Source organism: Vigna umbellata, chromosome 8, assembly GCF_029865625.1.
Source record: "Vigna umbellata cultivar VRB3 chromosome 8, Vumbellata_1.0, whole genome shotgun sequence".
NCBI classification, from domain to species: domain Eukaryota; kingdom Viridiplantae; phylum Streptophyta; class Magnoliopsida; order Fabales; family Fabaceae; genus Vigna; species Vigna umbellata.
In genome coordinates, this window is record NC_142172.1 from 28,388,224 (window position 1) to 28,412,973 (window position 24,750).

Sequence of the window (24,750 nt, forward strand, 5' to 3'; positions counted from 1 at the left end):
ACTTATTAATGTATGAAACAGAGAGATAAAGAATTTCCAAGAGAACGCAAACAAGAACCCTAAACCCAAATTCCAAAAACGAACGCAATCACATAAATCTCCAAACCGCGATAACCACCAGGGTCTTCAAAAATCCAATCTGCATCAATGAACTAAAATCCAAAAAAACTCAAAATACTCATTCGAATCATAACCCCAAAATCGCATCACAATCAATAGGGAAGAAATCAAGAAACAAACTCCCAAAACGCGAATCAAAACGTACAAAAGAAACCCCTAAAATCAGAAAACAAATAAAACCCTAATTTCAAATCCCAAATCGGAAAAACACCCAATCAGAACCAAGAGAGAGGAAGAGAGAACGGAGCATACTCCCTACGCGAGCTGTACCAGAAGGAAGAAGAAAAGAGTCATTCGTTAAGAGAGAATTTTCTAATGGGATTCTATATATATGTTTGATATCTCAATTAGGGTTAACTCAAAAGTAATGTAACCCTTTTTTTTCTTTTCTTCTTTAAAAAAAAAAGGTAATTGAAAGGAATCCTAAGTCATTATTATTAAAATTTCCCCTTTTTTAGAGTAATAAAAAAGATTTAATTTTAAAAAATATTAATTAAATTTTTATTATTTTTATCGGGTAACGGGTATCCGCGGGTTGAATAGTATAATACCCGCATCCGACCCGTTTAGAAGCGGGTATTAAAATACCCGCTACCCGTTACCCGTTACACGCGGATAATAAATATCCGTGGATAGTAACTATCCATCGCGGGTTTTATCTGCGGATATCTGCGGGCACAAATTTTTTTGCCATCCCTAGGTTCAAGGAATGAGAAAGTTTTTCTTTTTGGTTCAAAGGTTTTGTATTGGCTTTTGGGCTCAAAAATGTAGAAAAGGTAGAAGAATAAGATGATGACCTTGATCATATGTAACAAACAAGCAAATGATTCAAATATAGAAATTTAGGCAAAATCAATTGTGATACCAAAGTGATAGCATTCAACAAGAAATCTAGGGCACAACGTCTCACAAGTTAACTCAGGGTTCCAAAATGTATCAAACAAAATGCCAAGAATATTGACCACAATCAAAACCAATCATCTATACAAAACAAATATGAGCAACCACCATCTATATGCTTAAAAGCTCATCCAATCTAGTCCCTACAGTCTATCATTGTAAGCCACTACAGGCCATCATCCGTTCCTGGTGACAATCTAACCCACAACAATTACTAATGACAATCTAGTCTCTATAGTTTGTCGTTGTCTGCTACTGTTGGTTGTCATCCATTACTGATGATAACCTTCTTTATTAAATACTTGAACTTTCGCGGTAGTCATTATTGTCCAATATTATTCTCTACAACTACGGTTAGTTGTTTGTCGACCCTTTTTGCACTCTTTATGAACTACATATAAATAATGCATTCCTCAACAACGATTTGTAAGAATATATTTACATAGAACAACTTCTCATACTTGTTGTTCAATGGATTCTTCTAAGTTGGTATTTCGTCTTCGTAAATCATTAACAATTTGGTGTTACTTTAGTGCAAAAGTAGATATTTTTCCTAAATCTTTTTTAATTACATTAATAACAATCTTGATTGATATGATTTGGATACACTAGCTTAAGACGATAATGTTAAATATATTATTTGACAATGTTAAATATATTACTTTTATCTTATCTTTATGTTTAATTTTTAATTATATTTTGAGATTAACTATTTTTTATTATAGATAAAATATCTTATTTCCTGTATGATCACCCGATCAACCAATGACTGAGCGACTCACGGAGAGTTAATGAAAATAATAGTCATTGATTGACAATTAACATAAATAAAGTCTTTTGGTAGTAATTAATGAGTCAGACTTAATGGTAAACTTATTATAATATTTATAAATATATATCTTACAAAAATAAATGTAGAAAAATTAAACTATAATTAATCATCTTTATTATAGAATATTTGAGTGTCAAAGTGCCTTTTTGACAAATATCCATAACAAAAGCTCATAATCTTTAAGACATATTTAAGTAGGGATCTCAAGACCTTATCCGAAATATTTAACACAAAAAAAATTAATCATATATATTTTAAATGAAAGTAATTTAACATGCTAATTTTTTTTTTTACAGAAGACTACAGTATATCACATCACCCAATTTTGAGCTTCTCTATTGGTGACTCCCAGTGAACCCACGTTGTGGTGTGTGTACGCTTTCTTCATCTTTTGAATTTTGGAATCCATGGGTCAGGGAACTCCGGGCGGAATGAACCGGCAGGGCGACCGGAAGCCGGATGGCGGCGACAAGAAGGAGAAGAAGTTTGAGCCCGCGGCGCCGCCGACCCGCGTCGGGCGAAAACAGCGGAAGCAAAAGGGTCCGGAGGCGGCGGCGCGTCTGCCTACGGTGACTCCGGTGACGAAGTGCAAGCTGAGGCTACTGAAGCTGGAGCGAATCAAAGACTACCTTCTGATGGAGGAGGAGTTCGTGGCGAATCAGGAGCGCCTCAAGCCTCAGGAGGAGAAGGCGGAGGAAGACAGATCCAAGGTCGACGATCTTCGAGGCTCTCCCATGAGCGTCGGTAATCTCGAAGAACTCATCGACGAGAACCACGCCATTGTTTCCTCCTCCGTTGGTCCGGAGTACTACGTCGGAATCTTGTCTTTCGTCGATAAGGATCAGTTGGAGCCTGGTTGTGCTATTTTGATGCATAATAAGGTTTTATTTTACTCGCTTTACGCTTTTTCGGTTTCATTGTGGAAATGAAATGTGTGAAATTATTGGAAGCTCGTTGCCTAGGGTTTGACTTTGTGATCGATAAGATTCTCTAGTTCGTCTGCGTGCGTGAAGGTTATAGTAACTTTGTGAACAAACAATTTTCTTCTGTGAAGCTTTTATTTCCAGGCTAGGTTTTGTTGTTTTTTCATGGTATTGTTGGGAATTGCAGACAAAAGGGGCTTATGTGGCCACGATGGCGGTCACTGAGATCCCAAAAGCCTCAATTTTGTAGCCAAGATTGCACTCGCGGACCTAGTTTTTAAATCTTATATCCATGTTATTTCAATGGACTTAAATAGGAAGTCATGGAATATGTGTCCTTAGATTGTTCAAGTTTTTGTATGTGTGTGTATGAGGCTGTTGACTGTAGGATGTTGGAGTAGATAGTTTGTGAATAGGAGTCATAAATTGTTTGATATTTACACAACGTATAAGTAAAGAGCAGTCCTATCTTTCCTGAAGTAATGAGTTTAATTTGTGTGATTTGGGAGCATCCGAAGCTGATAAGAGAGTAGGAGAAGTTGCGGTTTAAATATTCTTTTGAAGCATAACGTGATCTTTGATTTAGACATGATTATTGTTTCGTTATTTGAATTGATCAAGTATCTTGGTGTGGTTCAGGTGGTTAGATGGTGGTGGTTTAATGATTTTGTTTATGTGTTTTTTTATCAGGTTCTCTCTGTTGTTGGGCTTCTTCAAGATGAAGTTGATCCTATGGTCTCTGTAATGAAGGTTGAGAAGGCTCCTCTGGAATCTTATGCTGACATTGGTGGTTTAGATGCCCAGATACAGGAAATTAAGGAAGCAGTTGAGCTACCCCTGACGCATCCTGAACTATATGAAGACATTGGTATTAAACCTCCTAAGGGAGTCATATTATACGGAGAACCTGGAACTGGGAAGACCTTACTTGCGAAGGTTTGCATTAACCTTTGCTTCTTGTAGGGATTTTCTAATGGAGTTTTGGCATTTTCCTTTCTGTCTCTTATTTTCTCCTTTTCACTACCTTTATATTGAGGTGGTGTTTTGATTTAAGGAATATTTTAACACTCTTGGGAAAGTGACATTCAAATAAAAGTTTACCATGTTTGGTAGAAGAGAATAAAAATATTTGCAAGACATAAAAGATTATTGGGCACCTTAATTTGTCAATAAATGGGAGTAAAACTTTCCTGTGATAGTTGTCTAAAAAGTTACTGAACTTTCTCATAGTCATTGGTAATAAACATACTATTCCCAGAAAAGTTCAATAATAATAAAATATATTTTATAAAATTTCCTGGGAATCCTATTTCTGGGAATTCATTTCCAGGAAACTGATTTTGTGGTGAATAAAAGATTCAGAGTACCAAATGCCTCCTTAAGCTGAAGTTGCTGAGAATGCTCCATGATAAGTTAATGCTATGTAGTTTTGGATACTTTGTTTATGTATATGGACATAAAGGGATTGTGTCATTCTCTTGTTTATACTGCGTGAAAATTATAGTCTGTGTCTGCCTTGTTTAAATGGTACTTTCAGGAATTCTCTAGTTGTTTGCTAGCGATTGTTTGTGGCTTTGATGATCACCAGTAGGAAAAAGAGAATGCAAACACAGAATAACTGATATTCATTGTATTATTGGAATTCAGAAAACCAGACAGTTGTAAGTCTCCTACCAGATCAAGTCTCCTGTTAGAGACTTTTCACTGCCACTAAAATCTAATGCTTCAGACCTGCCTTCCGCACTCCCCTTTGCTTCCCTAGAATGATGGCTAGCTCAGCTAAATATACCTTTCGTAGGGTGGCTTTGTTTTACACCTAGGCCTGACAATTTGTCTTCCTCTAAATCCTTCATGTCCAGGCCAAGATTACTGTCATGCTTTGCAGGAGTTACTGAATGGCATAAAGAAATGGTTATTGGATGTCACAATGAAAATTTCTGTTGGATTTGAAATACCTGCATGCACAACTGACACTAATTATGACCAGTCTACTGTATTGATGATATTGAAGACTTATGCTACAAGGTGTTTTCATCCCGTGTTCACTCTTATGTGTTAGCTTTTAAATACTTCCATTCCATGTGTTTTTCACTGCCATGCAATTGAGTGTATTGATTACTATAAGATTTTAAAGCTGTATGCAAAATCCCATGTCAAAGTTGTTTAATCTTTCTGGTTGGTAGAAAATACTGTAATATTGAATTAGAAATATATAGACTCTTTTAGGAATGAATGGAACTATTTGTATGGAAAGAAGCAACTGACAAGTTACTTTTATTCAATAATCCTAGAGTGTATATATTCTTTGATCTCTTAAAACAAAACTTGACCTGGACACTTATAGGCATTAGTGACCTGCGTCTACTAATGCATGATTGCCTGTAATGCTATTTCTTTTAATTAGACAATGCCTTTTGTGTATTCAGGCTGTGGCAAACTCAACATCAGCTACATTCTTACGTGTTGTTGGCAGTGAATTGATACAAAAATATTTGGGAGATGGCCCAAAACTTGTGAGGGAACTTTTCAGAGTTGCTGATGATCTTTCTCCTTCTATTGTATTCATTGATGAAATTGATGCTGTTGGTACAAAAAGGTAATTTAAACCCCAACTTCAACAGCCATGATACGGTGGAGGTGGAAGAGTGATGTATTGAATCACTCCATGAGCTCCTAGGATTCTTTTCGTATATTCATTAGCTTACCAGTATACATGTTTTTACAGGTATGATGCTCACTCAGGTGGAGAACGTGAAATCCAAAGGACCATGTTAGAGTTGTTGAACCAGTTAGATGGTTTTGATTCAAGAGGAGATGTAAAAGTGATTCTGGCAACCAATAGAATTGAAAGTCTTGATCCAGCTTTGCTGCGACCTGGTCGAATTGACAGGAAGATAGAATTTCCTCTTCCTGATATCAAAACTAGGAGACGTATTTTTCAGGTAGGCATGATTAATTTTGTGAGGCAATACACACACTATGTTTTTGGTAATGCTTTATCCTTGGTCCATCTGTGCTCTTTGTTTTTTGTTTTTTAATTACAATATGTGTTTAAAAAGTCATAATAATTGTGTCATTTTTTTGAAAAGGTAAAATATTAAAGAAATGCTGTATTATTCCTTTTCTGCATGAACTAAATATGTAATATGTTTCGGTACAAATAAATTACGAGAAGCAATCAATGTTCTAATAAAAAATTCAGTAGTTGCAAAATGATCTGAAAAAGCTATATTTTGCAGAATTACCTTTTTAAAGCTTAGATAAATGGTCACTATATTTTTTTTCCTGAAATGTCTCTTAGGAAGCTATTTAAAAAAACAATTATTTTCCTAAATAAACTAAACCAAATTCACACAATGTTGTTCTTTGGAATCTGTGTGATATCTTAATATGCATGCTATGTTCAACCATACCTAAAGTTTTCATACTTTTAAATTAAGATACACACATCGAGGATGACATTAGCTGATGATGTCAACTTGGAAGAATTTGTTATGACTAAAGATGAATTCTCTGGAGCTGATATAAAGGCAATATGTACTGAAGCTGGTTTACTTGCTCTTCGAGAACGCCGGATGAAGGTAAGAAATCTCATCGTGGCTCTATTGTATGTGATATAAAAATAGTCTTCAATGTTTGGAGGTTGCTAGTTTTTACAAGCTCATTTTGATAAGGCTCAAATATGTTAAGCCAAGTAGAACTGACAATTACTTTGGTGGATTTTTCCGAAAGTTGCAATTCTAGAAATCTTTCCTAGGGATTGGGTAGCTGTGAAAAGAGGAGGGCGGGGGTTATAATGCTAAAATTCTTTCCGAGGAAATGTAAAAGAATATTCCTCAACTCTATCTCGATCAATGTGCAGGATTGAGAATAATGCTGTTCCTGTGTAGACAGTTGATTGTGTGTATTTTTGCTGCAGCTTTATTTATTTAATGCTGTAGTACGAAAAGAAAACGAAATTAGAAATAAGTTAGAAAAATAAGAGAAAAGAACTCGTAACCATCCTAAACTATACTTTTTGCAAATTTAGATTCCTTGAACTTTGTTTTAGTTTTAACCAGTCAGCAGACTTTTACTCTTTTTATATAATGAACCCTAATACATGGGATTAAGTTACTAATGATAAACAAAACTAGTTTTATTTTATAAGGGAAAATAGTATGCAATGATCCTAAATTTTATGCCTTGCAAATAGACTTGAGATTTCGCAGTTTATCTCGAATAGATTTTTTTGAATCAACAGTTTTTAAATTATTTTTAAGTTAATGATAGTAAGAGTTTAAGGATTAATTGGGATGAAGTGAAATTTGAGTATACCTTTCTGTAAAAGGCAGAGGTTTTCCCACCTCTTGTTTTTAATCTATTTGTTTGTATTCTTCTTGGTTCGTATTGTATATCTATAATCTATATCTATAAATCATTTGAAGTTTTCTCTCCCTAATTTAAGATGTATAATTGCTAATACTTGTTCTGTTGTCTCGTTTAGGTGACTCATGCCGACTTTAAGAAGGCCAAGGATAAAGTGATGTTTAAGAAGAAAGAAGGGGTGCCTGAAGGGCTGTATATGTGAAATAGTTCCGTATATTATCTCCAGTCCTCTCGTTCTTTTTTTTAATGTACTAGTCACGGGAACAAATGTCAATTCATTTGTATTATGCGAACAAATGTCATTTGTATTTTGGGGGCTTTGAATCTCAAACTATGATTGATTTTAATTCAATATATAGTTTTCTACCAATTTCATTGATTTTGGAAATCGATCCATATTCTGTTTAGTCATGTTAACGATGAGCATGCTTATTGAGAAACTGCTCACTGCTGTTGAATCATAAAACTCAATTCACAAGAACCTGGTGTTTAAACTCTTGGAGGGACATAGTCTGATTGTAAATTTCAGAAAATTTACATCCTTCGGCTATTGCTTGAGGAACGATGCTTTTAGTTCACTCCGCTTGGTCTCTGCGCAAAAGAAAAGGAAGAAAACTACATAACCATAATAATTAGTTATTGAGAGAGAGAGAGAGAGAGAGAGTTTCCCTGTTTGATAACATATGGAGAAATTGCTGTCTTACAGAGGATGACGTGTTCGTGCCGGCTAATGACCGACTCGAATAAATAAGATTTCTCCTTGTCTTTCACCCTATCATGTTTTTCAGTCACTGGGCCAAACCTCCCTTTGGTTTTTTATGGTTGTAGTAGATGTCTTTGTTTCAGGTTCGAGTAATTAAAAAGCTAATTTTAACATGATCTTATACTAAATAAACTCGATTATAACATATTTTAATTAAAATATTTTATTAAAATACAAAAATTAATTAAAAATTTAATATTAAAAGTTAAATAAGGATATAAATATACATTTATCATCTTCTTCTGGACAAGAACCTTGAAAGGGTAATCATCTTTCTTATTAGACATGGTACATTTTTCATGTTTATAGGACTCCTCATGTTGATGATGATGACACATTTATCTAAATTATTCTTAATTGTTAACAAGAAACTCAGGAACTTTTCTACCATATCCCAAACACACATTTTTTAGGGTTAAGTTTCAGACGATATCGGGATATTGTGTGGAGTTGCTCCTCTGAGTCGGTTCCATATAACCATCATATTGTCAACATGTTTCGATGTTCCTTTATATCACCGGCTTCAAAATTTTATCCATTAAGCGTTAGTAGGTAACAATAATTGTTTGATCCAACCATAAATGTGTGTTGCACGTCTTGTGGATGTTGTTAAGACAAAATCGTTTACAAGACTTATATGTCTAAACGTTCTCATATGTTTTAAACTTAGACATATATTTTATAACTAGAATAGAATAGAGCATAAACATAAGTGTTAGGTTCAAAATCCCTAATCATTTAACAACATAGGAAAGTCTTAGGAAAACACTTAGGCATATATGTAACGTAGAACAACCTAATTTAAAACATCCAGACGCAACACTAAACGACTCCTAAGTCAAAGCGTCTATGAGAGTTATGCTAAACACGTAAGCTATATTGTACAAAACAATAATCAGTTAAACTCTGAATGGATGAAGATGTTGAAGTGTCGAGACAAAGTTTTGGTAAAAGCCTTAAATGTCCCAAGTAAAAATTAAAAAACATGCAGAAACCAAAACTTGTTAAACGGTCTAGCAATAGAAAACAAAATCTCAAAAAACGTTTAGAAACAAACTAGATGATACCATGAGCTAAATACTTCACTTCATCCAACGATGAAGTTCTTATTCAACGCTTGGTATCTTAAAGAAAAACTTAAATGATAAACACTACCTTAGCGGTAGAAAATGTAAAAAATACTTTGTTGTTTTGAACAAGCATTAAATGTCATTAAATGTTCAATGTTCAAAAACAACAAAAGTTTGATAAGAGAAAAGACATATCTACTGTATACACATCTACTCTATTCTATGCAAATAACTTACTACATGCATCCACATGCTCTATTTGAAATATATCAAAAGTGGACGTTAGAGACAAATAAGACATTCACGGAATGTTCTCATTATCAGAAGTCGTGTCAGAAAAATAGTACAACCTACTTTTATCAAAGTACTGGAAAAGCAAGCCCGCTCTGAAAAGTTGACTTTAATCAACGGATGCTTCACACGACAAGACAGATGAAGACACAAGATTTAAGACAAGAGTTCAGCCTAGCAAATATCTTTTGAAGAACCATTTAAATAGAAGATGATTCGAAGTAAGAATCAAGAGAATAGCTTACAACGAAAATATCATCCTATGAAGAGAAGAAAAAACGTTTAAAAAAAGCACAGAGAATCTCAAGCTCAAAAAGAATATCTGAGAAGAGAAAAAACAAAGTTAAGAAACACTCTCAAACGTCATTGTAATATTAGCTTACAATTTGTAAGTAGAGAGAAAAGAGAGAAGAGAGAAACACTCATCGTTTATAGACTATATTCTATTAAACATATATCCTAAGGTCAACTTTCCACATAACCTCCAATTCTTTTTTAGTGTATTTATTTATAACTAGGAGTATCTCATTACTACATATTGTAAGATCCGAAGATTTTAAAATAAATAAAATAAAATAACAATTGATGGATTTAAAATAAAAATAGACGAAATAAGATGAGTTAAATAGATACTAAATTACTATTATGTTAATGAAATTAGCTTGACTTAGTGGTTATGAGATGTCTGCTTGTTGTGTGACTTGTGTATCTATATTCAACCTATCTGCGAGCATATCTGGTGTTATTTTTATTTGTTGCGGTTTTAAATTTTTTGGCACCATATTTGTTGTGGTTTTAAATTGGGAAACAAAGATGGTAAGCAAAAGTAGGATTTTGGAGGTGGTAAGAATTCGGAAAAGGTATGGGGATCTTGTCTTTCTTGTTTTAATAAGCTGCATGTAAACGTTTGAAAACAATTGGTGTTCGTGGTTTGATTCTTTGGAACCGTTTCGATATGTTGGTTGTTCCAAAAATTATAGATATATGTTGTTATTGGTATCAGGAGCTATCTTGGTTTGAATTGGTTGTTCGAAATGTGATAATGTATAATTTCTATTAATTTGTAATTTTTTTTGCTAAATGAAAATCTTAAATGAGTATTATCTCTGTTAAGTAGAAAAGTGAATATGATAGTTGGTGGGTGGAAATGGATATATCATGTGTTTTAATTTCTAATTGTAAATTAAGAATTTGATATTCATATTGGATATAATTATGAGCTGGAATAATAGGTGTATGTTTGGGGATGTTTAAAGGGTTAAATTGGGTTGTATGAGTTCTTTTTGAATTAATGCATATTGAAGTTGAATGGTCTTGTTATAATCTGGAAATTTGTGTACCTTGGATGAAGGTTGTGGTTGTTTCAGGTTTCATTGAAATATGAAAAGAGTTGGGTATTAGTAGGTTGTCTTAGGTGTTAATAAAATGATGGGTAATTTTATGGTTTGGATTATTTATTTAATCTGCTGTACAACAATGACTATGGGGAGGTAAATCTCTTTGAAATGCCATTTGTGATTGTTAAAGAAATTGTGAAATGGTATTCTTATCAATTTGGTTGAATGAGTGAATGAATTGTTATACCCTGATGAACATTCGGTTTAATGAGTTTGTGTGTGAATAATGTGAAAGACTACATGATACGTTGTGTATAATTGTGTGGATAAATTTTATTAACCTTATCATCTTGTGATTCTTGGTTAAACTATTGTTTGGGTACGTTTTTGATATAATGTGGTTGTGATTATATTAAAATCTTGAAAGAATTATAATGAACAAAAAGATTGTGTTATTGGTTCTATGGTTGATAGATTCAAATGTGTATAGATATAAATTATAACTTGAACAATGTAAATGTATTTAACTTAGCTAATTTTCTAATTACGAGAATGCATGAATTGTATAAGAGGTTGTACTAATTGTATGTGCTCATTGGTTTGTCTTGTCTGTTTTTTAATATCTTGTAAATGGACAATTAAAGTAGTATGAATAGTGAGGATTCATGGGAAGAATTGTCTGATGGTCTGTATGGTCATATTGGTTACTCTATTTTACTGAATCATTCATAGGTATTACTAGATAATGCATTTGATTAAAATATTGCTACTGTCCAGAATTTTATTCTGCTGTTGCTGGTTAGATTTTGTGCAGTTGCTGATAGGATGATGAGGGTGTATGTTAGGAGAAAGAAGAGTATGTGAGTAGTTAGTTGCATTAGCTGGCCTAACTGTCTGACAGTTAAAAAGGGGAACACTTATTGTGTATAAATAGTTAAGGGGAATAAGGGGAGAGGGATTGGACAGTTAGTAGTTTCTAAAACAGGATTTGGTTATCCTTGTTGGGGAAGGTTAAGCTTCCTTTGTTCTTCCTATTCTTGCATTCTTTCTTGAAAGTCAATAATATCAGAGGTTATACAGACTTTCTGTACTGTTTCCGAGAGTTGTTGAGTGAGAGATAGGAATTCTTTAACAAGAAACCTATCAATTTGGTCCGACCTGCCGGATTCCAAATTTTGCGAGAAGTGAACGAAGATGGAGAACCATACCGATGCGAGACTGGAGGCAATTGAGATCACGATGGAGGGAATGAAGGCTGAGTCAGCGGCTGTACGACGAGACTTGCAGCAAATTATGAGGGTCTTGGGTACGAGCGTTAATCCACCGGAGGGGAGTTCTGATGCCAGTTCGGTGAACGACAACAGACACCGAGTCGTGGGGGAAAATGAGAATGGAGGGAATGGAAACAGAGGCGAGGAACAAAAGCCGTGGCGGAAAAGGATTGAATTGCCGACATTCGATGGAGACGAGCCTTTGAGTTGGCTCAACAGAGCGGAAAGGTTTTTCGACATTCAGAAGGTGATGAGCGATGAAGACAAAGTGGAAATCGCGTATGTGAGTATGGAGGGAAGCGCAGCGTACTGGTTTACGTTCTGGAGACAGAAAGCAAGAAATCGCTCCTGGGACGGTTTGAAGGCCGCGATGATCAACCGGTTCGGTGGGGGATTCAGAGGAACGGTGTTCGAAAGGTTGGCGTCGTTGAGACAGGAGGGCACGGTGGAGGAATTTGTGCGCACCTTTGAGGTATTGACTGGACAGACGAGGGGCATTCCGGAGGAGCAAGTACTCGGATATTTCCTCGCCGGACTGCGGGAGGACATAAAGGGGCAGGTTCGAATCCAGAACCCGCGGGATTTAATGGAGGCAATGAGGGTCGCTCGGGACGTGGAGGATGCGATGGTGAGAGCGCAAGGGGGTTTTGCGAGTGGGTTCCGAATGAACCCTGTAGGGGCGCGATCATCGGGAGGAGTGATACGAACAGACCCGATTCGTAATCCGGCAAACCAAGGAGGCCGAGTGGAGACGGCGGGAAATGCGAGAAGAGATGGGGGTATCGCGAACGCGAATACGAGACCGAATATTGCGGGTGGGAACGATAACCGTGGAAGAATGGTGAGAAACCTACCATATCCGGAGTTTCTCAAGAGAAGCAAGGAGGGTCGTTGCTTCCGGTGCGGTGGCCCATTCGCGCCCGGCCATCGTTGTGATGATAAGAGTTTGAGGGTATTATTGTTAGCGGAAGACGAGGAGGAGGAAGTGGGAGAAGAACCCGAAACCCAAGGAGAGAAGCTCTTGGAGTTATCGGCCTGTTCTGCAGAAGGGCTAACGTCGGCCAGAACGCTAAAATTGACGGGGATGATCGGAGAAAGGAGGGTGGTGGTGCTGATAGACAGCGGCGCCAGTCACAACTACATAGGCCGGAAGCTGACGGAGGAATTAGCATTGAAGGTGACGGACACCCCGGCGTACTGCGTGAGTTTGGGTGATGGCCATCGGAGAATGACGCGGGGCCGGTGTGAGAAGGTGACGGTGAAGCTGGAGGAAGTCGATGTGGAGGAAGATTTTTACGTCTTTGAGCTGGGGGGTGTAGATGTAATTTTGGGAGTTGCATGGCTGGCCAAACTAGGAGAAGTAAGCACCAATTGGGGAAAAATGACTATGGTTTATAAAGTGGGGGACAAGAAGATACGTATAAGGGGCGACCCATCATTATCGAGACAGGTGGTGAATGCTAAGAGCTTGTTTAAACTAGTGGAAGCTGACTCAGGGGCTGTGGTTTGGAATCTGTGCAAAGTGGAGAAGGAAAACTGCAGTGAGTGGGATAGTGATGTGACGGAAGAGCAGAAAAAACAATTACAGGCGGTGCTACAGGCGCACTATTCCGTTTTCCGTGAATTTCAGGGGCTGCCTCCAAACCGAAACAGAGAACACCGCATCCAACTAAAAGAGGGAGTAGACCCCATAAATGTGAGGCCATATCGCTACCCTCACCTCATGAAGGGGGAGATTGAGAAGCAGGTGGAAGATATGTTGAAGGCAGGCATCATTCGTCCGAGCACGAGCCCATTCTCTAGTCCAGTCATCTTGGTGAAGAAGAAGGATGGGAGTTGGAGATTCTGTGTAGATTACCGGGCCCTAAATAAAGCAACTGTCCCCGATAAGTTTCCTATCCCCGTGATAGAAGAATTGCTAGATGAGCTGACCGGTGCACGTTACTTTTCGAAAATTGATTTAAAATCTGGATATCACCAGATTAGAATGGAGGAAGGGGATGTGCCCAAGACTGCTTTCCGCACTCACCTCGGCCATTTCGAGTTCCTTGTTATGCCATTTGGGCTCACCAATGCCCCTGCTACTTTCCAGAGTACGATGAATGAGCTATTGCGGAAGTATCTTAGGAAATGGGTGTTAGTTTTTTTTGATGATATCCTTGTTTACAGTTCCACATGGGAAGACCACTTGCTGCATTTAGACGGAGTGCTACGGGTGCTAGAGGAGAATGGATGGGTGGCCAACCAAAAGAAATGTGAGTTTGGAAGAAGGAGGATCCAATATTTAGGCCATCAAATCTCAGAACAGGGGGTGGAGATGGATGGTGATAAGACGAAAGCCGTGGTGGAATGGGGAGAGCCGAGGAGCTTGAAGGCATTAAGGGGTTTCTTGGGGTTAACGGGTTACTATAGAAGATTCGTGGCGGGATATGGAAAATTGGCCAGACCATTGACGGAGCTATTGAAGAAGGGTAAGTTTGACTGGTCCGAGCAAGCAAAACAAGCGATGGATACGTTGAAGGCTGCGATAACCTCAGCTCCCGTGTTAGCTTTGCCAAACTTCGAACAAGAGTTTCACATCGAGTGTGATGCCTCTGGAGGTGGGGTGGGAGCTGTGTTGACCCAGAATAAGAGACCGATAGCTTTTTTTAGCAAGGCTTTGTCTACGGCTTCTCTAAGTAAGTCAATTTATGAGAAAGAATTAATGGCTCTCGTTTTAGCCATTCAGCACTGGAGACCTTACTTGGTGGGGAGGAAATTTACCGTGCACACTGACCAGCGCAGTTTGAAATACTTGATGGAACAGAGAATTACCACTCAAAGTCAGCAAAACTGGTTGGCAAAATTAATGGGATATGACTTTGAGATCGTATATAAAAAGGGAAGTACCAATAAGGCTGCTGATGCCCTCTCGAGGAGAGATGAAGGAGAGAGGGAAGAAAGAGAATTACAGCTCATTTCCAGACCCTTTTGGCAGGATTTTAACGACATCCTGCGAGAGGTAGAGGAGGACGTGACATTGCAGAAAGTGATTGCTGATCTGAAACAGGATTCAAACTCTCATGGAGCTTACACTTTAGAAAATGAAAGATTGCATTACAAAGGCCGGATGGTGATATCGTCCAGTTCAGTTTGGATACCAAAGTTACTTGATGAATTCCATGTAACCAAAACTGGGGGGCACTCGGGAGTCTATCGTACATATAGGAGGATAGCCCAATCTTTGTATTGGGTGGGGATGAAGAAGACAATCACTGAATTTGTGGCGAGTTGTGCAGTATGCCAGCAGCATAAGTACTTGGCAGCAAATCCTCAAGGGCTACTGCAACCCCTACCCATTCCGCAAGCTGTTTGGGAGGAAATCAGCTTGGACTTCATAGTAAGATTACCTAAATCCCAGGGGTATGATGCCATTATGGTAGTGGTGGACAGGTTGAGTAAATACGCGCATTTTATAGCATTGAAACACCCATATTCTGCTAAAACCGTAGCTGATGTGTTCACCAAAGAGATCATCAGGCTACATGGGATTCCGGTTTCTATGGTGAGTGATAGAGATCCCTTATTTCTGAGTATTTTCTGGAAGGAATTATTCAAGATGCAGGGAACACAGCTCAAAATGAGCACGGCGTATCATCCAGAGACGGATGGGCAAACTGAGGTGGTTAACCGCATTGTTGAAGGATATTTGCGGTGCTTTTGCTCTGAACAACCAAAGAGCTGGTATGCTATGCTTCCTTGGGCTGAGTTTTGGTATAACACGAGCTATCAAGGAGCTGCAAGATGCACGCCGTTTGAAGTTGTATATGGGAGAGCACCTCCCTCATTTAGCCGGTTCATTCCGGGGGAAACACCAGTGGAGGCAGTGGCGCAGGATTTGATGACAAGAGATGAAGCCCTCAAACAGCTAAAGTATCACTTGAATCGGGCTCAGGAATTAATGAAGCAGCAAGCAGATAAGAAGAGGAGGGAGATAGATATAAAAGTAGGAGATTGGGTGTACTTGAAGATTAGACCACACCGTCAATCTTCAATGCCAACTAGACTACACCCAAAACTCTCGGCACGTTATTTTGGGCCCTACAAGGTGTTACAGCAGGTGGGGAGTGTAGCTTTTCGATTGGAGTTACCTGAATCTGCCAGGATTCATTCAGTGTTTCATGTGGCGCAGTTAAAGAAAGCGGTGGGGGACCATGGGATTGAAAAGATGTTGCCAGAGGAGTTGCAAGCTGACGGTCCTGCTTTTTGGCCAGCAAGAATTTTGGAGCGTAGGCAAATTCAAAAAGAAGATGAAGTATGTCACCAAGTTCTGGTAGAATGGCAGACAGGGGGAAAAGAAGGAGCAACTTGGGAAGATCAAACCACAATCCAGGAACAGTTTCCAGAATTTAACCTTGAGGACAAGGTTATGGATGGAGGGGGGGGTAATGATAGGATGATGAGGGTGTATGTTAGGAGAAAGAAGAGTATGTGAGTAGTTAGTTGCATTAGCTGGCCTAACTGTCTGACAGTTAAAAAGGGGAACACTTATTGTGTATAAATAGTTAAGGGGAATAAGGGGAGAGGGATTGGACAGTTAGTAGTTTCTAAAACAGGATTTGGTTATCCTTGTTGGGGAAGGTTAAGCTTCCTTTGTTCTTCCTATTCTTGCATTCTTTCTTGAAAGTCAATAATATCAGAGGTTATACAGACTTTCTGTACTGTTTCCGAGAGTTGTTGAGTGAGAGATAGGAATTCTTTAACAAGAAACCTATCAGTTGCTGTATCAGAATTCTGCACATTCTGCACTTTCTGTCATTACTGTTTGCTGTTTTTAGTAGTGATTGCTTGCTGTTTTCTGTAATGTTGCTGGCTGTTTCAGCATTATTTCCTTGCTGTTTATACCAGTAAATTTTGCTGTATTGGACTGTAAATATGCGACATTAAAATATGCCACATTAAAATCTTTGCTGGCTGTTTTGACTGCTGTTATGTAGTAAAATGCTGACTGTTTTGATTGTTGTTACTGCATTAAAATCCTTGTTGTATTAGATTGTTCTGATTGCTGTGTCTGCACTAAAACATTGTTGTTTTGTAACTTTATTAGGCAGTTTTACCCATATTAAAGTATTTCTGTTTTGAGCTGGTTGAATCATGGTTGGTGTAGGAATCGAGATTATATGGTTTTACATATGCTCGATATACTTATTTGGAATGGCCAAACTAACTGCTGATTGTGCTGTTATGAAGTATGTTAAGAGGATTGGTTGCGGTGATCTTATTTTTTTATCTCTAAAAGGTACATTAGATGTGCTATATGTATTATTTGTTGCTGGTGTATGGTTGCTATGACACGTTGAGAAATCTTTTGTATTATACAAAGTGATATTTGGACCTTAAACGTTAGCTATATGATTACGAGAGAAGGAATTTATATGGGAGTATGGTTTCAAAGTTTTATTTACTTATAAAGAATTTGTAATACTTTCTTTATTTTCTTGTTGGACTCAAAGAAATTTCTATTTTCATTTGTAATAACTTTTTGGAAAAGTTTAATTATATTGCAAAATTCTTAGATTTTACTTTTAAGTTCTGGGCGTTGCATATATAATACATATTAAAAATGTATAGTAATTTCGAAAACATGATAAATTAGGATGGTTAAGATGTAATTCTAAATTAAAACAGTATGTACTAAAATTATCTACCATTAAAAATTATATATATTACTCAAATTAATAAATATTAATAAAATATTATGAGATAAATATAAATTACTCAAATTAAAAGAATGACCCAATTGAAAAAGGTATCCATCCCATCATCACACTAATGTGATAACCAATGGTGAAATTCCTCCAGCTCTTGCTCACTGTTAAACCCTTACTCACAGGTACGTATGTCCATTTTTCCTTCTTCTTCGATTTTCTATTTTCCGGTCTCATACTCCCTTTGACTATCTCAAGCTCCCAAGCAGAAGACTCTCCCAGCAACAAGGGACTAGGTTTTCCAAGGTTGAAGGCGAAAGAAGCTTATAAGGTATTTTAAGTTTTAGGTTTTCATTAATAAAACTGTTTTAGGGTCCCTTTCACTGTCGCCGCCCTCAAGGTGCGCCTCTGATGGACTGGTCAGTTAAAGGAGAACGGCTATGCGGCGGCTGGGGTTTCTTTTCCCCCATTCCTCCTCTACCAGCTCATGTAATTTACACCTTTGGAACCGAAGATAGGGGCTTTCATGAACAATTTCATCAACAAATTACAATTGAGAATTGGACCATCAATTAAGGAAATTAGTTTTTGTTCTCTTATCTGTTTCTGATTTTTAATTGTCTGTGTTGTGCTGGGGTATCCTGTTGTGTGTGTTGCGAATCGGAGAAGAAGCTAATTGATGAGGATGATGATAGATTGGTGGTGTGTGATGGTTGACGAAGGTGAAGGTTCACTGGGTTGGTGAAGTAGTGAGAAATAGGCGTTGATGGACTTGAGTTGCTACTTTTGAATTATATGCAGAGTGAAAATGGACTTGGCCTAGAAGCAACTGGGGCCAAACCACAATAAATTTCCCCAGTGACACCATCCCAAAATGTGTAAATATCCTAATCATTCACTCAGCATATTGTTGTTCGTGAAGGAAGAAAAAATGTTGCACTTGTGATTATGAGTTTAACTGGAAGCTTCTTTTATGTTTGAAACATGGGTTTTTGGTACCCTTTTAAACGGGTTTGGGTACCCTTTCACATGGAGCCAATGAAGAGATACCATAAGTGAATTGCTCGTCCACGTAGGTGGGGACCCTCTCGTTGTATGTGCCTCAACGATTCTCTCATTAAGACCCTTCGCATAGCATCATTAACTGTTTTTCATTTTTTTTTTTCTATTTCAATCTTCTTCTCTGGATAGATTTTTCATTGTGGCATAGTTTAGTTTGAAGGGACCCTTTTATTTTCCTTCACAAATACTTCTTTTTCAGTTTCAGGGATCCTTTTATTTTCTTTCACAATGGGTCCTCGACAGTGCCAAGTCTGCACCGAAGCTTTGTCCAAGTACAAGTGTCCTTCATGCTACTTACCTTAGTAAGCAAAAACCCAACCTTTACTTTCTTCCTTCAAGCTTATTGTTCTTAATTTTGTTTTTGAAAATTGTTGCTTGCAGTTGTTCTCTGGTCTGTTACAAGAAACACAAAGGTATGGACTTTAATTTATGGGCTCCTTATGTTGGTTGCATGCATGTTTCATGTTTGATGTAATGCGGAAAGGTTCCCAAGTCAATGGAACAGTAAATATCTTATTTTATCTTGTTGTATTGCTTGAGTACTAAATCTGACTTCCATGGTTTTTTACTATTGACTTTCACCAATTGAAATTGAGGCCTATTTTGTGTTAGTTTGTTCATGTGGTAAGGCCGAAGTCAAACCGGTAAGCAGAATTTATTTAAGTGCAATATTATTTTATTTGATTGATATAAGATAAATATAGATTAAGTAGTTCTTTTATTGAGTCAGTTGATATTTTGTTTCTTGCTTTTATTTTTGTACTTGGTCCAAACCTATTTAAAGAATGTCAAGATTAAATGAAAATCACCATATTGAATTGATGAGTCTATCATAGTGTGTGCGTTACTTTTTTTCTACAATTCTCACCGTAACCATTAATCTTTATTGGCATTTGCTACTCGATTCTGGAATTGATCAAACATACATCAATGTTGCAGAATTGCCATGTGTCAAGCCGCAACCTTTGGAGGTCATAACAAGTAAGTTTTATTCACCTCCCTATCTAATTTGGTGAGGTAGTCTCTAGACGCTAATTCCATGAAAAACTTACCTTTCATATGCTGAAGTACCAAAATTTTTCAGTTTGACGTTAGGCAGAAACTTAAGTGGCATGTATATATTCCTTTATACATGTTCCATGTAGTTTCCTGAAAATTTGTTATTCTTGGAACTGCACTGCAATTTGACATCAAAATAAAGCAATCAGCAATGTTTAAGTATGGAATAAACTTCTTGTTTTTGGAAACTGGTTTCCATGTAATAATTCATTTTCAGTGTTGGTAAGCAATTTGGTGATCTGATACTAACGTTTCCTACTGTTCATTAGCATTTCAGTGTTGGTAAGCATGTTGGTGATCTGATACTAACATTTCCTATTGTTTATCAGCCGCTGTTCCAGAATCACTTGTAGAAAAGACATTAGTAGTTGATGAAAGAAGTGAGGTGTTGCAAAAATTCCAACTGGAGGCAATAGGTATGTAAGAATGCTCAACATGCAATATCAAAGTACCAAAATCAGTGGTGGAACCTTCATATTGGTTAAATATTTATAATGATTATGATTGTATTTTTGCTGCAGCCTCTTCCAGGGAGATTCGTGATTCTTTGAATGATAAAGCCCTTCAAGATTTAATTTGTCGCATTGATTCTTCCTCAAATGCAAAGGATGTAAGAACTTTCTTTTTTACCATCTCAATATATTTTCTTAAAATTTTCACCCGTGTTGAATGTGTTAGTTTTAATACTCACCGAGGAGAAGTTATAGAGAAATTTCATTTAAATTTTGTGTTTCTCTGTTAGGAACTTGATAAGGCTATGGCAGAGGAGGCATTTCGTTTGTTCACTGACAAGGTACTGCTATATGTTGCTTCTGCACAACCTTTATAGGGTTGAGTCATATTGGATAAATTCAAGTTGTCATGTACCTTAAGCCTTACTTTTCCTTTTGTTTCACTGGTTTCCAGATTTTATCAACCATCAATCCCTAACTGCAAACACTGGTTGCTGAAAGGAGAAGTTGTGCAATATGAAAGGAGCCGCAGATAGACCCTCCAAATTTTGCTGGTTTTGGTTAATATTTCTTTTTCATTTGTACAGTTTTTCGCTGTGATTCAGCCTTTAATATATGAAAATTTTGAATCTTCATCGTGGCATTGTATTTAACTGAATTTTGAAGTCCTGGTGAAATGGTGTTTGTATTGATAATGACATGTGGTACGTGAACCAAGTTGGCTATCTAATAATTGGAGATGGAGAAAATTATAGGAGTACTACTGAATGCAATTAATATAACACAACAATAAAATTTAATTGTAATTTTTAAAGCTTTAGTTAATTTTGTTAATCAATAGTTAACTGATTGAGCTGAGGTCAATTTACCAATCTCTTCTAAAGCTGTAGCGCAACCCAGTGGTATTCAGAATTCAGATATACTACTATACCCATGGACTATGATTCAGAAATTATAGTGAACATATGATTGATACCATATCAGATGTACTACGTTAGCCTGTCCACAAAAGAAAACTAAGTTGTTCATTATAGCTCTTGTAAGAGCTTTCTTAAATTTGTCTCTCCATTAAGTACTCTTATAGTAGGGATAATAATTATGCGGGTTTGATTATTCCTATCTCCATCACTATTTTGGATGTCAATTTTTTGTCCTACTTTTATTGTACTGAGAAGCAAACATATTTGTAGATGGTATTGTATGGTTTTAAATATTACTTAAATAATTTTAAAAAAATAAATATTAGAATAGAAGAAAACATTATTAAGTTATGTTGAAAAATATATTTTTTTCTTCTAATATTAAATACCAAGAAAGATAGTATAAGTATATAAATATCAAATAATAGAGTAAAAGTAAGTTATGAAATCAAGGATCAAATAAAATTTAATATAACTTTGATAAACTATCTAATAAACTAAAAGTGTTGTAGCGAGTTAAAATGGAGATAAGAGTGAAGACAAGTATTAAAATGGAGACCGAAAGATAAAGATATGTATATATTAGTTATTTATATTCATGGAGATTTATTTGTTAAAAATTAGAACGGTTTCGAATAATATTCATGAGGTTCATTACTAAGAATATGCTGGAGGGACACAAAAATACTTTCATGTAACCAAGAATATGCTGCAGGGACACAAAAATACTTTCACGTATATATCTATAAGTAAAGTCTACAAAAGATATGTTGTGTTGATGTATGTTTTAATTATTATGATATAAATATTCTTGAATATTTATTATATGTTGTTATTAAAATGCCATATGTATATAAGTTATGTTTTCTTGTCAGCTTATAATTTATTTTAAAATTCAATGATAATATTTTTAAATTATTAGTTAGTTTTAATGGAATAAAGTTTTAGAATCAACTAATCAAAATAAAATGGTTGAGAATTGAATAATTTTTTAAAATTAGAGTAGAATTATGTTTTTTTATTGAGATTTATGAAATTAAAATTGTTTTTAAAGAGATTCATTTCATTTAGACTTAAATTTTGGTGGGAAATTTATTTAAAAATGTGTTTAGAAATATTAATTAAATATTTTTTAATAATTTATGATGAAAATTTTATTTGAATTATATTTAAAGATAAACGTTTTATTTTATTATATATTTGGGTTAATAACTTTCAAATAATTTTATTTATTTAATTTTAAAAAAGTATAAATGATACCATTCCTATTGGTTGAGATAAAAAATAAAATAATTCCCGAATTCTTTTTATACCAAATGACAGGTTGTTCAACGTATCCATCCCACCAATGTGTAACTTTTATTTTGGGGTATTTGAATGAGTTTAGAACTATGAACTATCACCGATTTGAGTGGGAGTGAGTTGGATTTTTTTTTTATATAGGTCAAATTGTGATGAGCTCCTAACCTTTATCAACAATAAAGTCACATATTTAGAAAAAATAAACTTAATCAGGAGTGAAAATTTTTCACCTTCTTTCTTTTACTTTGGTTTAATTTCTTTTTTTTAGAACAAATTCTAGACTTGTGTTTCTTTTTGTATTTATTTTGTAGGTTGCTAATGACACTCTTATTTTGAGATTGTCACCTTGTACCTTGTAGAAGAATGAAAGGTTAAAAAGAAAAATAGCTTAGGAAATTATACTCACCAAACCTATCTTTTGCTAAGAAGACCTTATAAAAGTGTAAATGAGAGAATCTAAAAGGAAGGGACCACAAGAGGGGGCCACATGGACACTTGGTGGAGAAAAATGACATTTTTGATGATTTTGCAATGATTGAGAGCATATTCTCCACACATGGGCAACCCATCTCATTATTAGCTTCTAAAAAGATCTTTTTGTAATTGCTAGATAGCCCTTATCTTTTGCTAGGTTACCTTTTCTCCTCTTTAGTATTTGTTAAGGAGGACCTTTTCATTGCCTATTTAAGAAGACTTTTCTATCACTTGTAAATAGATGTTTAATGAAGTTATTATGCTTAACCTTTGAGTGAATGAGTGTTTTAGAGAGTGTTTTTGAAACTCCATTGTTTTATCTTGAACATAGGTTCAATGGTGACACTACCACTACTTATCTTAGATGGTTTTATACTTCCAAATCGGGTGATCACTTTCTCCCATCTCATCTTTTGTCTTCTTCGTCCTTTATTCTATTTAAATTCAAGTTCTTCTTCCTCTTGTTCTTATTCCTTTTGTTCTTATGTTATATGCTTATTCCATTTACTTGTTCATTTATGTCTTCCATTAATTGAATTCTCTTCTTCTTATTGATTAGAAATACATCTTCACATACTAAATAATCTATTTTAGAAGTACATCTTCACATCCAAATAATCTATTGATTATCTTAATGTTAAGTAGAAATATTCTTTAAATTTGTTTAATCTAACACCACACTAAGTTAAGCTAAAATGGAACCTTATCAAATGTGAGTTTCTTAATTTATTACTTAAATAAGTTTGAACTATATTGAAGATGAGTTGACATATATCACCACAAAAATCTTTTTATAACATTTTTTATTATAATTATTAATTATCATTTTGATTTTTAATTACCATATAAAACAAGAAAAAATATGTTTAAAATGAGTTAACTCCTTAATTTATCAAATCCATGATAGATCAAGTTGGAATACAAAACTTTTACCTTATAAAAAATGAATAAGGTGAAGTGATTGATTTTGAGTTAAATATTTTATGAGACAACATGTGAATCATGTCAATTAACTTTCACTAATTATATCTTAGTATTCATTGAAAGTCATAATATAGTTTAAAAAACACCATTAATGATATATTTAATAAATTGACCAAATTGTCCTTATTATAAATTAATTTTACTTAATGCTTAAATTATAATTGTACTACTATTATTACTATTATTTTATTATAATTATTTTATTATGTTACATGACAACCATATGCTATATAATATAGTAAAACTTTCTTCGACCTTAACATTGTTGTTGGATAACATTTGAGTATGAGGGCAAATCATTAACACTATCATAACATATTATTATGTCCAACTAAACACAACAAACATAGTTATGTATAATCGATTACATTGACAGAAAAAAATTCACTTAATCAAATAATTCTAACATCCGTAATCAATTACGTGCTTGAAAAAATTGCACTGATGTCACTAACTAGCAAAAGCAACAATGACACTTAAGTAACAAATAGAAGATTTTGCGAAACAAAATTCAGATGGAACAATGATTAGTTTCTCAAACCAAAATAAGCAAAAATAATAAATCATAAAATAAAGGGAGGATGAAGAAGAAAGCACAACCAACCACGAAGATAGTAATAATGAAGACCAAACAAGAATATTATTACATGTTTATATGGCTGTGCAGAAAAAGGACTTGTATTTCTCCTTCTTTCTTCTCATGTCATCAAGAGACCAAACTGAAACATGTGCATATAAAACAAACATCATTCTCACATTTCCATATTTGTGAAGAATGTTTCTCCTTACATCACTCCATATTTCTTTCTGCACTTCCAACTTTTCTTTCAAATTTTAAAACTATTCTTACATTTCAAATACTTTTACACTTCACATTTCTCCTTTAACAAATTTTAAAATTCACTAAAAAAAATATTTTTAAAATCTCTATTAAT

The 24,750-nt window shown here is 35.4% G+C and overlaps 2 protein-coding genes across 7 annotated transcripts; both read left to right on the forward strand.

Moving 5' to 3' along the window:
* The first annotated feature begins 2,167 nt into the window (after positions 1–2,167).
* LOC124842711 (26S proteasome regulatory subunit 4 homolog A) lies at positions 2,168–7,513 on the forward strand. Its single transcript, XM_047319264.2, has 6 exons — positions 2,168–2,733; positions 3,466–3,711; positions 5,202–5,371; positions 5,501–5,717; positions 6,216–6,356; positions 7,262–7,513. The coding sequence occupies exons 1-6, from the start codon at positions 2,260–2,262 to the stop codon at positions 7,343–7,345; spliced, it is 1,332 nt and encodes a 443-aa protein (XP_047175220.1). The 5' UTR covers positions 2,168–2,259; the 3' UTR covers positions 7,346–7,513.
* Positions 7,514–17,643: 10,130 nt separating this feature from the next.
* Positions 17,644–20,833, forward strand: LOC124842873 (HIT-type Zinc finger family protein). Of its 6 annotated transcripts, none has more exons than XM_047319466.2 (9): positions 17,644–17,747; positions 17,821–17,893; positions 18,824–18,926; positions 19,006–19,037; positions 19,564–19,605; positions 20,013–20,099; positions 20,205–20,293; positions 20,426–20,476; positions 20,590–20,833. In XM_047319466.2, the coding sequence occupies exons 3-9, from the start codon at positions 18,853–18,855 to the stop codon at positions 20,611–20,613; spliced, it is 399 nt and encodes a 132-aa protein (XP_047175422.1). In that variant the 5' UTR covers positions 17,644–17,747; positions 17,821–17,893; positions 18,824–18,852; the 3' UTR covers positions 20,614–20,833. The 6 variants fall into 6 exon arrangements, with proteins under 6 accessions (XP_047175422.1, XP_047175424.1, XP_047175421.1 ...); XM_047319468.2 differs by having other exon boundaries at positions 17,657–17,747; positions 17,832–17,893; XM_047319465.2 differs by lacking the exon at positions 17,821–17,893 and having other exon boundaries at positions 17,686–17,747.
* The last annotated feature ends 3,917 nt before the right edge of the window (positions 20,834–24,750 follow it).